The sequence below is a fragment of the Saccoglossus kowalevskii genome, chromosome 1, assembly GCF_978046115.1.
Source record: "Saccoglossus kowalevskii chromosome 1, keSacKowa6.1, whole genome shotgun sequence".
Classification (NCBI taxonomy): Eukaryota; Metazoa; Hemichordata; class Enteropneusta; family Harrimaniidae; genus Saccoglossus; species Saccoglossus kowalevskii.
Window position 1 is genome coordinate 13,956,503 of NC_140641.1, and position 16,251 is coordinate 13,972,753.

The following is a 16,251-nucleotide window of genomic DNA, read 5'->3' on the forward strand; positions in this document are numbered from 1 at the left end:
ACATAAAGCCAGTTCATATCAGTTCATATTTCAAGCAAATATTAAATATATGACATATTTAATTTATTCAAGTTCCCAATTTTCCCGAGTTAGTTCATGTGGTTGTTGCTTACTTTTCTACTTATATTAAAAGCTGGGAGCGACCCACTGTCTTTTTTATTATGAAATACCGTCTGTAAGTTTGGCCAATGCATTGTTCACATTGCTGCGACAAAGCCGTATTATTATGCAATGACTACAATCATCCAGATCACATGCCACACAAAATGGCTGCAATATTTCTTGCTCATTTAATAGAAAGTGGTATTCAAAGTATTTTATCATCAGAACAAATTTATGGTATTGAAACACTTCCTCTTCCACTCTTCAATGGATCACATACACTATTCCCACAATGCCGGTCGTCATTAAAAACAAAAGAAGGCAATTATCATCCTTTGACAACACTTCGATATGATAAAGATTGGGCGGTGATAGAACCAACAAATGAGGGTGAGGAAAGCAGAATAGAGTGAACGGAAAACCATTACCTATAAACATTAATACAATTATAAATGTACAGTATTCATGTACATGTCGCGATGCTAGGCTGCTTGAATTGATGTTCGGTGGAAAGCAATGATTTATATCGATTATTCAATTGTAGAGATTCATCAGACACGGAGAAAGTGGTTTATAACTGCAGGAAAGTAAAACGAGAGATACATATGTCTTCTGAAAGAAAAACATGGAAGTGGTAAGAAATGTTGGCCTGGTATGCGTTTACAGTGCCTGTTTCCATGGTTACTAGTTGTCACACGCAACGTAATATTACCGTAATTGGTATAGTACAGGTGTGATGGTTCAAATACCAAAATGGCAACAGTAACATAAAGACTTCCCTGGCGGCGATGATAACATACGAACACGGAGTCAACAGATGAGGTTTCAACTGGTACTGGTATTATTATACTCTGCAAACATCAAGTACAATAACTCGGTAAAACTCCAAACCTCCAATAACTAGATACTTAAACTCCAACACAATTCAACAAGATCTCCGATCTGATCTCAGTGCTGAACAACTCCCCTATATATACTCACACTGTCTATAAATAGACCATTACATCAGCATACATAATGAGTCTGGAACTTACTACAAATTTCTAGAATGTTCCATTACCTATTCAACCAGTTTCTAAAAATTCCACCCAGACACAGTACGGTTCTAGAACATTCTCAGTCACACGGAAGTGGTAAACAAGTCGTATGCGACATGCCTCCCCTCTCAAGAATATTATAACATATAATATTACATGACTAGCAACGACGTCAATGATACGAATACGATAACAGTTTCAAACAAAACAACAATACAATATATCAAATCGAACTGAATAAAGCTCTGAGTACAACAATTCGAAAATCACATACAGTAGAATATAATAAAATATAAAATACAGTCATAAACGAATAACATTCTACTATACTGTTCAAAAATTCCTAAGTCCAGGAATATCCTCAACACGATGATTATATCCTTGCAGAGTCAACGCCCATCTCATCAGTCGGTCATTTGCAAACTTGGCTTTATCCATGGTCGACATCAGTAACGCGGGATGGACATTGTGCTGCTCGATGACCAACACCCTGACATACAAAACACCGGACACTACTGCCTTGTCCCACATCAGTATTACCAATGGCAGTGTCATTATCATTACGCCTCACCTGGTTCTTCGTGGATAACTGTCGATCATGTGCCACTAGGTACTGATTTGCTATTACTGCCAACTCATCTAAATCTTTGGGTGCTCTTTCTTTAAGATAAACTGCAAGATCTTTTGTACAGGCACCAATAAACTGCTCCTTCACCATCAAGTCGGTAACACCATCATATGTTGCTGCAGTGCCTGACAACTCAACCCATTTAGCAAAATAATTCTTAAGCCGCACAATTAACTGGTCAGGACTCTCGGAACTTTCAGGTTTAATTTCACATAATCGCTTCCTGTGCCCATCCTCTGTGAAATCGTATCTTGTCAACAGCGCCACCTTCACACGATCATAGTCAACTGCATCAGTGTCGGACATCCTGGAATATACTTCCAGTGCTTTACCAGTCAACAGCGCACTCAATTTTGTGGCCCATCCATCTCTATGCCAACTCGCATTCGTTGCAAACCTCTCAAACCGCAATAAATAACTATCAAGTTCGTCCTTACCATCAACAAATGCAGGCAACTTTGGTGACTGTGCATCACTGACCACATTTCGTTGACCACCAAAATCAGCCTGTTGGAACCCCGGCATTGCTGCTTGCAGCTCTAATTTCCTCAACTCAAATTCTCTTTCCTTTTCTCGCTGTTCTGCTTCCATTCGCAATTTCTCTCTTTCGCCTGCTTCCACTTCCAGCCGTAACTTATCCTTTCTTTCCTCAATCTCCATTTTCCTTACCTCTGCTTCCCTTTCCTTCTCTCGCTGTTCTGCTTCCGCTTCCAGCCGTAACTTTTCCTTTCTTTCTTCAATCTCCATTTTCCTCATCTCTGCTTCTATTTCCATTTTTGCCTTTCTCTCTTCCCTCGCCGCTTGTCTCTCAGCTCGCTGAGAACTCAGTTGCTCCAAAATAAATTTCCTTTTGTCTTCTCCAGTCATTCCTAGTTCATCCGCTCACTCCATCAACTCTTGTTTCGACATATCTATTATCCCGCTGGCCATGTTGTCTTCTATGTCTTCACTGTTCCCGGACGAGCCCCCAGATGTCACACGCAACGTAATATTACCGTAATTGGTATAGTACAGGTGTGATGGTTCAAATACCAAAATGGCAACAGTAACATAAAGACGTCCCTGGCGGCGATGATAACATACGAACACGGAGTCAACAGATGAGGTTTCAACTGGTAGTGGTATTATTATACTCTGCAAACATCAAGTACATTAACTCGGTGAAACTCCAAACCTCCAATAACTAGATACTTAAACTCTAACACAATTCAACGAGATCTCCGATCTGATCTCAGTGCTGAACAACTCCCCTATATATACTCACACTGTCTATAAATAGACCATTACATCAGCATACATAATGAGTCTGGAACTTACTACAAATTTCTAGAATGTTCCATTACCTATTCAACCAGTTTCTAAAAATTCCACCCAGACACAGTACGGTTCTAGAACATTCTCAGTCACACGGAAGTGGTAAACAAGTCGTATGCGACACTAGTATTAAATTGAAAAAAAAACACAAGGAATTTTGTTTTGCCATAACTTCTTTAATTCTCACAATAAACAATTTTAACTGGTATCAAATTGAAGCATTTTAATTTCCCTTTAAACTGTAATTTCATCTACTAAGTCTGATTTGATATGGTTGCTTGAATTTCATTTACTATCTCCGTGAAGGCGTTATTATATGCAGAATAAAATGCAGTCCCCAGCATTCTTTTTCTGTGCTGCAATGATGTTTCGTTCAGATATGTAAACAGCAAAGCATGAACGGTGGTACTTAACATCAAAGGCAAATAGGTCCTAGACTAAATAATTCATTATGTCTTGCAGAAGCAGCAGACAAAACTTTGTACTGTGTCTAGTACTCGTAGTTACTTGTCAGTCTCTCACCTTTCTTTGATATTTTGCTACAAATGAAACAGTCATGCCTGGTGTTAAATTTGTCATCTCTGGGCATACGTCCACCAATACCAGTATTTCCTGTAGACGTTGAAAGTTGAGGTGATTCTCAATAACATTTTAATGAATACGTTTTAAGTTGGTTTTACTGGTGTAAGATGACCGACATGACTTGAGATATGGAATGTTAATGTTATCACCTAAAATGTCATCTTTGTAAGGTTCTATCTTTTCATACACATCATCTTTACGAATTTCGGAGGCAGTAAATAATACTTTAAGACCATCTATGGTAGGATTCAGCAAATCTTTTGCTCTCCCAGAAAGACTTTTGTTGCACAGAATTCAGTTTTTTATTAGTTCATTTGATTGCCTGATAGAGAATACAGTGTATCATCCCTAAGAAGAAACAAATAATCTTATTATTGACATAGTTGAAGTACTTAAATGTCTCAATTAGAAAGCACTTTGTTTTGTGTAGTTTCCCTGCAATTTTTGGATGGAGGGTTTGATACATTCCGTCAGTTACATTGTTCGTCCAATAAATAAGGTATACCCGTCGTGTTCATTGCAACAGCTGCAATTGTTTTAATAATATAATAGTGATAACTGAAACTCAGTAGGGTAATGATAGAGATTACAATATTTACAGAGTAAGCTGCTTAGCTGCTTGACTAGACTTCAATCATTCAAATTAGTGTTAGAGATATAGCACGAAGAATTCACAAAAATATAACAATAGAAACATGTAAATTGAATTTACCACATGACTTCAATACCTAGAAAGTGATTGGCTATCTTGATAAATATTACTATACACAATTAAAATTACAATTTATACGCATTTTTGCACGGTAATGGAGCAAAATGTTGAAAAATAACACATTCACAAAGTAATATATCGTCATAGTAATAATGTAGGTGCAATTCAATACATATGTCAAAAAATCACAGGACAGATTTACACGAAAGATCAGCAAGAATGAGCGAGTAGTTCTTGAAAGCTGTTTGCCTTTGAGACATGATAATTTAAAATTGTACACAATATTAGAAACTACGAAGATTCAGTAAAATATAAACGTTGATGTCATGAGTTTCATTCTTAAGAGCTGCATAACAATAAAATAAAATAGGAAACTTAATCATGCTGTGAATTTGAACAGCTGGTAGTAGAACAGGTTCCTCCAATCTTGCCAATTTCTTGTAAAAGGGGTTTGAAAATAAAGCACACACTAAAAACCAGATATAAAGCTTCAATCTAATACAACTTGCAGCTTAAAATGCATTACAACGTGTTTGCTGATTTCTCTACGCAAAGTTGTAATTTCGAAGACGATTTTTTGTCCGTTTCAAATTGTAAAAAATCAACATAATAAAAAATACTACTAATATTATTATTCATATGATATTATGTAATCATAAGTATAGCAGACGAAAGCAGGGAATAATAAAATGCTGTATCTTGTCCCAAAAACTAAGGCAATCGAAAAAGACAAGGAGCGTGTTAATGGGAGAGCGTTCGAAAAATTTTCGGGTTAACCTTAGACTATGAGGACAAACCAGTATCAATAAACTACCAGCAGTAGTCTGCAGAGGAATCCATCATACGGGCGTAATCCCCAATTAACACCAACAACCTACAATAAGTGTTGCGTATAGTAGTATGAGCTGGGATTTAAAATACGGCAACATCCTGCTTGACAACATTGTAATATGAAAAACAAACTATCCACACGTACGGACGCCCATTTGTTAATAAACAACTGACGAACATAATATGAAAGTTTCACGTGAAATAAACAACAATTGTGAGAGCTATTTAGATTTGAACTTCGCTGGTAAACTAAAAATCACAAGTCGAGATAATGGGTAATTTGCATAACAATTTATTCAGAAAGGTTTTGCTGGCGCTCATAATGAAAATTGCTGTAAAATCCCAAATTTAAACCTAATATCGTTTTGTAAAAAGTTGTATACAGTACATAATATGGGGATCCCGTCATCATTTTCATTTCACCATGTTTCACAATGTAAGAACAAGTTTTTTTAAAAAACACTCGCAAGTGCCCACAAACCTGCATTTATAGCTTTAGAATACCATTTTGCAATGATGGGAATATAGTTTATTGGAAAAACGCCTGAATATTCATGCAGAATAATTTTAAATTACCATGGAAAATTGAATCATTTTTAAAGCAATATTTTACATTCAAATCGTAATATATGTGTTAACAATTTAACATCAGCTGTTAAATAAATGAGGAATGAAATTACCACGATGTAATATTTAAAACCTCAAATTATTGGTGTATCACATGCAATAAATTTAAACCAGCAAACAGATGTCACGGCACCATAAAGTTTCACAATCCGATAGTCATTATTGACTGCACCATTAACAAGTAATATTGGACGCCAGACATACAAGGTGAGTGCATTGATATATAACTATTAATTTTCGATTAATTTAAAATGTGCGTTTTTGTTCACAATCCCTGAAAACATATTCCTGTGCTCGAGATACACAACTGCTGAAACATCGTTATAATACGGCCACGGGCGCGGCATATCGGCACACGTAAATTATTTATTTTACTTACATTAGCATCATTTTCCCATTTTTATTTACTTTCACGTCTTGAAGTTAAAAATAATTAAGTAATACTTAAAATTAGAATATGGCATTGTAGATAGACGATGAGGGATACATATATTTGTAGCCTACTGATTTTATTACGTTATGTAAGGTCGCGCTTTCGGCGCAAATTTGGTGAACAGAGTCCCCCCCCATGCTAAATTGCGTGCCGCCGCCTCTGTTCTTGCAGATTGGTTTTTCGATTGTCAGGCATATTTTCCTTTTGACTTGTACATTTCGTTATGTGAAACGAAATATGACTGGCAATGCACGTATACAACTATTCAAAATAAGGCCAAAAAACAAGGCCAACACTAACATCCTCAGTGTTCAGTCCAATAAACCAATGTTTGAAATTTAAAAATTATATTTTAACATTATTTAACCATCATAATTGGCTTCAATTTTGACCTTTGTTTTTAATAGACCAAATTATATATTATAATTAAATCACCAGGCCGAATATATTAATGAAATGAACAACTTGTATATATTTTCTTATCATATAGTAGATGCTGTAAACAATAATACACTCATTGGTGTTTATGTAGATGATATCAAGTGAGCATAAATTCAATAAGTAGACTTCACATCATTTCTATGGTACAAGTATGCTTAATACAGTTTCAAGGTTACATACACGGGCTGCCAGACTTAAGTTTATTTTACCTCACCGCAAATTGCACCCACCTTTGATTTATTTGCTGAAACAAAATCGATCAGCGTATATATTTTAACAAGGACATACAATTTTTGACAAAATAGCTTAACATATTTCAGGGGGTTGTTTGCTTATTCATCACAAATAAATAACCGACGACCTCTTTAAGCCAAACATATTTAGTTCAGTTACAACAAATGTGTATGTACAAAAGTTCAACTTTTTGGGATTATGTAAAACATAATCATAATTTTGTTCTATTAGGGAGAAACGCTCCAGCAACATGGTAATCTCAACATGGTTCAAAAAGATAATATCTATCGTATTAATCACAGTTAGTATTTTCTTTATGGTTGAATATAACAAATCTGTGACAAGAAAATTGAATATAAGCAAGTTGGAAGGTATTATTTGTTTTAGGTATTTGACGTTCTATAATTTGATGTCTTTACAGTTTATACATACAAGTTATGCTATTGTGAAAGTAATTATTGTCTCGGAATATAATTCCAGAATCCACGGACAAGGAGTATCGCCATGTCAGTGTTGTACGCCAAGAGAAAAATAAACGCCCGAACAAATCACCTCTCGTGAGTACTGTTTAATATCGTTGTACTTCGCATGCGTTATATGTCGTGTTGGTAACCTTGTTTAATTATTAGTCCAATTGAAATGAAATTAATTTTGGTTTGTGGTACGCTGTTTTATCTGTTCTGCATCATTCTTTGCAGAATACATCAGACACAGAGAAAAATGATGTTTATAATTGCTGGAAAGCGAGTGCAAAACGAGTGAAACTAGCTGAGAACGCATGCCGAGATAATAATTTGACATATACTCAACCACGCATGGTTTACTTTGTCGTATCGGAAAAATACAAGTTCATGTTCAAATTGATGCCCAAAGTGTCATCCACAACGTGGAAAAACTTCTTACCGATTATAGATCCAGAGTGCTTTAAGAGTTCAAAAGAGATGGAATTGAACCTCACTATAACAGATGTGGAGAAATATACCAAAATAATCTTCTTTCGAGAACCACTGGAAAGACTGGTGTCATTTTACTATAATAACATACATTACACGGCAAACCAATCTAGCCAAAATAAGCAATACGATGATCTCATCAAGAAAATTGGACTACGCAGTCACAGCGTGATAGCACATAATCCAAAGGGCAAAGAAATATATAATATAACATTTATAGAATTTGTAAAGATGGTCATTCACCACCATTCCTATGGGGAATATATGCCACTCGGTGGGCATTTAGTGAAACAATATCAAAGATCATATGTATGTTCATTTAAGTACGATTTTATCGGTCATTTTGAACAACTAGGCGAGGATGCTGCGTGTGTTCTTGAGTTGATTGGCCTTGATAATATATATCGTTTCCCAGACATCCATGCACAGAAAGGCAATTTGAGATACAAAGAATCTCTGGGAAGTTTACCTAAATATGTTCTCGAAAGTCTTATTGAAGTGTATCGGTTAGATTATGAAATTTTTGGGTACAGAATTCCTACATTTGAAGAGTTTAAGTTCAAGCAGGGATTGTAATACGTTAAGCTATTGTTTTGCATTTTGATAAACTGATACATTAAATTTAATGTTTGTTCCTACATTATAAAAGTAGGTTGTACAGTATCAGTTTCATGCATTTGTATCTGACCCTAATTATTGGAATTGGTAACAGAGGATGGTATGTAGGCATATTAGTATTGCAAATTTGTGACATTAGTTTGTGAAGCTTTATTTTGCATTTTGTGTTGTTTCATTTTCATTCTGGCTTTGTTGTAAATCTATGTTTTACTTATATAGTTTCCATGCATTTAAAGTGCTTGAATCTTGTGACACAAATGTCGCCTTTTCTCTCATATCAATTGTTTTGTCGTAACTTTAAGTTTACGACAATCTAAATTTACTTGAGTCAAACAATAAAATGATTTTGGAACGAGTACAGGATTTTGTGGGACACAAACAAAACAGCATACAAAGAAAAGATGACACACAATTGCATGATCTATGATTCTATATTCTGCAACAATGACAGACTGTAATTACCAACTACCAGGACTACTAATATTTGGCATAAAATTGTTTGGCGACCATATATTGTATACATTGTTATAAACATATGACCATTTTATTATAAAACATCTGTATTTTATATTAAAAGATTAGTGTTTAGACATTTTTGGAAAAGTGTACAAATATACACCTTTCACAATAAAACAATAATGCTTTACAGAGACATAAACGTGTTTAATTAATAGGACATGTATGGAATAATGCAACCAATGTTATGCAAGTAGTACTAATATTGAATGGAAAGAAATTTAACTATAGTCTTGGATGGATTCAAACTGGCGACTTACTGTAAAATTTTAGCTGGAATTAATTTTCGCTGAAAAAAAATTGGGGTGTTATGTATGGAATTTAATTTCACTGATTTATTATTAGTTGTATGTAAAATTTAGGAAAAAGTTATATTTGCTGGATTTTATTTTCACTGAATCATTCTTTCAGCGAAAATATCGGAAATTAATTCCCAACGAAAATATAGTATCTTACAACATATGCCATTGAACGACCACCTAAGGTAACGTAATTCATTGCATAATGACACTATCTTTAGGAAATAATTGTATGTGTTATGATGTCATTACTTTATCAAATTCAATTACCTCAACATATCAGTATCAATCCCAAACATAATATTTGTATGTAGAAAAACAGTAGTTTTTCTAGAAAAATGATTTTAGGAATTACTAAAACACTTTTAGATGAAAATTAAGTACAATGTAAACACAGACAAAAATACATTTTTAACAACTGAAAAACAAGTACATTGCGGGGACATAAATGTGTCATTAACGTGATTATTGATATGACATTTATGAACTAATGCATCGACTTTTATGCAAGCAGTATTAACAAAATTGGGTAAGTAAACATTGTGGTATGTAAGCCAACTAGACAATCACCGACCGTGGCGTAATTCAATGCATAATGAGATGGTCATGATATCACCTTCAGAAAATAGTTTTATGTCAAACACCAGGTTGTGGAACAATTAATTTCATTTGTGATTATATGCTTATATGGCCTTACCAACCTATAGTACAAATGAAAATCGATACACGTGATGAATTAAGTACCTCATGGCCTGATGTATTTGGTTACTCCACATTTGATGAACGATGGTTGTAATTCCAGTCACATCTGAGAATTCTCAAATGCGGTTTAAATATTTTTCACGAAAACTGAAATCAAAATCGCCAACGATGTTTCAACCCAAAACACCATACTATAAATGTTTTGTTAATGTATACATTTGTGTTTATGAGAGTAACTAAAACACTTCCAAACTATTTTATTTTGAAATACTTCAGAAAACAAACACACATGAAAAGTTTCAACTTAAAACTATATACAGAACACTTGTGCATGCTGTCTACGGTATGCATCTGTAATAGAAACAAGGTGTATTATCCACTGTTTGCAAAATACTCACACACGTCATTGTCACAAGACATACTGTGCATGTAGCGATAAATTTATTGATTTAAATTTGTTTAATAATAAACAGCATGTACCTGTCACAAGTTGATTAACAGATGGTAACATGCACGATGTTGCTACCATTGCTCTGTTATATGTGATATAGTCGTTAGATTCATTTCTTCTTACTATTATTCTATTAGCGGAGCCTCAATGTTGAATTCCATCCAATATGGTGATAACCACACACCTGGAAAATCATGCGCATAATTTAAACGAGCTCCTTTAAGTATATGATAATGCATAACCAATCAACTGTTATTTAATAATACAATAAATACAATATAAAAACAAATAGTGAATAATACTTTAGTTTGCTACTTATTTGCAAACATTTTGAAATACGTTTAGTAAACGACGGTGTTTATGATGAACACTGTTATATGTTGCGTGTTCAAGTAATTGGTAAATTGTGCAGTGCGCACATTCATTCAACTATTAAATTATACTATCGGGATACTATTGCTAATAATGGAATTAATTTTGTCCTGTTAATATGGTCTATTGTTAGTTCAGTGTCCTCGTCCTTCATGCTAGAAGAACTAATTAGGTAAATATTATTTTAATATAATACCACACTTCCCGTTTTGAAAGGGGTAAAAATTGGTAATCAAACTAGTTGACGGATAAACACGGGACAAATGAATGAAATAGAATTCGAGGATTGAGTGGGATTGGGATTGCAATTGAGTACATTTATTTCGAGAGAGCATATTTGTCTAAAATTAATGATTTATTTTTGTGTTCCACTATTGCTTATTCCCAACAATTTTATGTGCATTCAAAACAATAACAAAACAATACCAATTGGGAAGAGATTAGGCACTTTAATTTATGTCAATGAAGAAAGTGTTTAAAGACGTTTTTGTTTGTTTCAGTTCATCATTCCCCTTTATTGAAGTGTCAATGAACACAATTATTGGTTGTTGTATCTACAGGTTTTAATTTCAGTAAACACATATATTCAACTTCACATAAATCGGGGACACGCGATTGACATTATTTTGTACAACAACTATATATGCCTGTTTTTTAAATGTATTCTCAAACTTACTTTATTAATGTTTATATTGAGGATATTGGTTGTGTTATTTGTTTATCGTGTATAGTGATTACTGTGCAATAGTGCTTCATCATGAAACGCATTATTTAATATATTTTCTCATTGACACTTTTTAAAATGGTAATATTTGTTTACCATGTTATCAGTGGAAATGCATTTTAAAAATTGTCTCCGCTACAAGCACTTTTGTTTTGCGCGAAAGCACTTTTCAAAGTGTGAAGTGTGATAATTGCAGAAGGTGGAGCTAGATTAAGTAGTTATTTTGACCGATGAGTAGAACTGTCTGAAGTTGATAGGAGTTTTGATGGAGCTAAGGACTTAGTGGTGAGAGACAAAGACAAGATATAAATATTGTAGCAAATCCGCCTAGAATACTTGATTAGCACCTAGGGTTGTGCTTATTCTTCCACTAAATCATCGTGTACATAAACATGTATAGTCGTTTTTCTGGTTGAAACATAGCATGTGTGTCTAAAGTGATTCAAAATAAAATATTTTTTGAGAAAAGTGTTTTAGTCACGCTTATGAACAGAAATGTGACTTGTACATTAGCACTTTAGAAAACTTTTATAGTCTGGTGTTTTGGGTTGACACTTCGATGGTGAAAATGCTCTAATGTGATTCGAGACACCACCATCGTTCACCAAAATCGATCCTCAACTTGGTTAAGGTTACAATGAACACAAATTCTGTCAGCCCTTTCGTATTTCGGATTGTGAATGTATCACATGAATGTAAGTATACAATGTCAGCATTCTTTATTTCTAAATTTCACATACTATATTACACAATACCCTGATATATGAATGTGATACACTCACAATCATAAATACGAAGCAGCACCGGAACACTGGAGACAATGGTCATAATTCACCGAAATACATTTCCGTTTTCATACTAATGAATGTAGCATAACATAGACACGAATATAGACATTTATTTGTTTGCATTTTATATCGGATGATTGTTGAGTTAATACAACCATCATAACAATGGCTACACCGCCGCTAACGACGAAAGGTTATTCAACTAATATATCTTGCGTTTTATTACGGACCAAACAAGTGGGCAACTCCCAAATCAAGTTGTAATATGCATCATAGTGTCAACATGTCAATATTTACTGTAAATGCTTTGTGTATTGGGCTTTACCTGTGTCACACATCACATAATGAAAGGGCTGACAGAATTTGTGTATTGGGCTTTACCTGTGTCACACATACATCACATAATGAAAGGGCTGACAGAATTTGTGTATTGGGCTTTACCTGTGTCACACATCACATAATGAAAGGGCTGACAGAATTTGTGTATTGGGCTTTACCTGTGTCACACATCACATAATGAAAGGGCTGACAGAATTTGTGTATTGGGCTTTACCTGTGTCACACATCACATAATGAAAGGGCTGACAGAATTTGTGTATTGGGCTTTACCTGTGTCACACATCACATAATGAAAGGGCTGACAGAATTTGTGTATTGGGCTTTACCTGTGTCACACATCACATAATGAAAGGGCTGACAGAATTTGTGTATTGGGCTTTACCTGTGTCACACATCACATAATGAAAGGGCTGACAGAATTTGTGTATTGGGCTTTACCTGTGTCACACATCACATAATGAAAGGGCTGACAGAATTTGTGTATTGGGCTTTACCTGTGTCACACATTACATAATGAAAGGGCTGACAGAATTTGTGTATTGGGCTTTACCTGTGTCACACATCACATAATGAAAGGGCTGACAGAATTTGTGTATTGGGCTTTACCTGTGTCACACATCACATAATGAAAAGGCTGACAGAATTTGTGTTTATTGTAACCTTAACCAAGTTGAGGATGAATTTCACTTTTGTTTGATTTGCCCATTCCATAATGCCTTGAGAATAAAATATATCCCTGAAATTGTCTTAATTTCCCCGCAATAGACAAATTTATTCATTTAATGAGCAACACTAAATGTCTGTTGTTAAAAACCTTGCCAAATTTATTTTCGATGCAACTAAGAAAAGTATTTCAACAAGATATATTTTTGGTATTATTGTAATGCAAGTTTATGGTCTTTTGTGCGTTCGGGATTGTTATCCTAGTTACCATGTAAATGTTAGCACAAATAGTTATTAAGCGCTATGTATTACATTCCTCACATACGTAACTGTACCTTGAATAAATAAATATATCCTGTACTTTATTTTAGCTGGAATTAATTTTTGCTGACAATACTTTGTTGGTGTTTCGTATAGAATTTATTTTCACCGATTTGAATGTAAAATATAGGGAATAAAGTATATTCGCTGGATTTTATTTTCACTGAATCATTCATTCTGTGAAATAACGAAAATTAGTTCTACGCAAAAATGGAGTATTTTACAGTAAAATATATGTCTAATTATTAAATCTTCGAAAAATAACAAAAACACGACGGACATTATTTTAGCCCCAAGAAGAATTAAAATTATATTAAAATTATTTGATCAATCTATTCTAAAACATAATGTATAATGTTGGATAGGTAAAATCACACTATGAAGAAGACAAAGTCAACGTGACCGAACTATTCCGCCTGTTGCGGGAACATTACTAGAAATTATTACAACACACATACACTTGTAAAATGGCACTTAATTGAACGTTTGTCACAACGGTGAACAACGACGCTGCTGATGTTGTTTGAGTTTTATCACTTTCACAGATCCTGCTGAGTCGGTACAACTTATCTCAATAACACGCACATCGTTGAAATTGCGTGTAAATACTATATTATTAATAATGTCATGGAACCTACTATGTGAATCAACTGAATGTAGATTAGTATATTGACCTATAAAGATAGATCGAACACATTATACAAAAGATCATCTCAACAGAGGCAGAAATACTGTTTCAGCGACCTGAAGAGCTCATGTGGGTCTTCAGCCTGACAAAGAATGATTTTTTATAAACAAAGCTGCCGCCACCCAGTGCGCAGTTATACGCCACATTGCGTTCCAGTTGGCATTAGAACACTGAAACGATCTGTATATAGAGCTAGAACACTGCTTGGGTTTATGTCAACATCATTCTTGTTCAACAAATAAATGAAAATAATATGTCTATAAACTGTTAAAATACACAAAATACGTGAACAAATAAATGTGCTACATATAATGCGCGAATCTGATTGGCAGTCATGGTCATCACGTATATTATCAGTATATGTTTTACATTTGTTATTCAATCTATTATAGGCTGACTGCATTTTGATCTTGAAAATATCTTTTCAACTTTGTGTCATGTGTTCATATACAAAACAACAGTTATTCGAAATATTTAATGCTTTTCACAAAGTTTCAGATTTATTTGATAACTACAATCAGAACAACGTTAAAATAGACAATTTGTTATGTTAATATTTAATTCCGATTAACGATGTCGTGAATTGCAGCTTCAACCCTGGCAGTACGGTGATTCGCTGTTTGTTTCCAAATAGAAAACACCTCGGGCATCACTTTCCTTTGCATGGAAACCCATGTATGAACAACCAATGGCTCCACACGTATCACAGCCTTCCCATTGCCCAAGCTCACACGGGTAAGATGTAAAAGGACACTGGTTGATCGATTCTATGAAGTAAGTCCTGCCACGTTTATGGTCACATACATCTATTAAAATAATAATCAATATGACGGAAATGTAATACATGTATATATGTGATATTTATTATATATTTACGTATATAATATACCTGATACCACTGGAGATGCCGTGTGTATTGTGAATATTAATATATACCGATATAAATTCACTTACCTCCTGCTATCGGTAAAAGACAACCTGGCTGTTCTGATCCACCGTTGGGGTAGAAGTCCACATGACCACTCTAATATATTGAATTAGATAAACACCCATTACGGAATGTATTATTTAAAACACGTTATATTATTGCCACTATGTTATATACATTACACGTGTCCCTCACCTCCCCCTTCATGCCAATTCCTAAATTTGTCAAACTATGGCCAGCAGCACTGTGGATGACGTCAACGAATTGCGCATCAGATGGATCGAGACGAACAGCTGAGTCTTCGCCCTCGAATAACGGAGCAGCAGCGTCTAGACCTGCAATTAGCAAGTTAGAGCCGTGAAATCGTCATGATCATGGTTGACGATGTGTTTTTCATAGTGACTTTTGTTCTGTGTTGGGATATATAGATGATAATGAACTATAAAATGTGAACGTACTTGAACACAACAAGAAACACAAAATGCACAAATTACTAAGATACCCGAATATATACTGAAACAGATATATAATCGAGATTATTAGGGCACGTTCAAATCGGTCTTTCAGCGAAAATGGTGGACCTTAATTCCAGGTTAGTTTTCCTACCAGTAATTCTCCCAATCGCGGGGTTCCTTTCACCAGCATACCCGGCAACATGAGCACCCAAACTATGTCCAACCAAATATACATCTTTTACATCCAGACCCATATACATCGTCAACGCATTTAATAGCGCGTCGATCTCGGCGCCGACCACTTCTGAGTTAGCAACGCATTGTGGGTAAAAACCGGCCGACCCTTTCTCCCAGTCGACCACAATAACATTCATGTCACCCTAAATAACAACACGGAGAAATCAAGTTCATTTAGTGCCCTGCATGAAATATCGTATTTTTGTTTCTGGTTATGGAACGGATATATGTCACATAACGGTCTGAAAAACACTAA

At 34.7% G+C, this 16,251-nt stretch overlaps 2 protein-coding genes across 2 annotated transcripts; one reads left to right on the forward strand and one right to left on the reverse strand.

Annotated features, from left to right (window-relative positions):
• The first annotated feature begins 266 nt into the window (after positions 1-266).
• LOC102806197 (carbohydrate sulfotransferase 11-like) lies at positions 267-8,470 on the forward strand. The gene is made up of 3 exons (XM_006825379.1): positions 267-492; positions 7,422-7,498; positions 7,640-8,470. The coding sequence occupies exons 1-3, from the start codon at positions 267-269 to the stop codon at positions 8,468-8,470; spliced, it is 1,134 nt and encodes a 377-aa protein (XP_006825442.1).
• A 6,378-nt stretch (positions 8,471-14,848) lies between these two features.
• On the reverse strand, positions 14,849-16,033 carry LOC100368862 (pancreatic lipase-related protein 3-like). Its single transcript, XM_085501036.1, is given in 5 exon segments — positions 14,849-15,181; positions 15,220-15,264; positions 15,351-15,399; positions 15,499-15,638; positions 15,910-16,033. Coding segments are annotated over 5 exon segments (558 nt in total). The 5' UTR covers positions 16,019-16,033; the 3' UTR covers positions 14,849-14,966.
• Positions 16,034-16,251: the final 218 nt, after the last annotated feature.

Bases quoted from the DNA above. Each gene is read 5' to 3' on its own strand.
- LOC102806197 (XM_006825379.1), top strand. From the start codon at position 267: ATGGCTGCAATATTTCTTGCTCATTTAATAGAAAGTGGTATTCAAAGT. The intron at 493-7,421 runs GTGAGGAAAGCA...ATATAATTCCAG, and splicing joins GATAGAACCAACAAATGAGG to AATCCACGGACAAGGAGTAT. The intron at 7,499-7,639 runs GTGAGTACTGTT...CATTCTTTGCAG, and splicing joins GCCCGAACAAATCACCTCTC to AATACATCAGACACAGAGAA.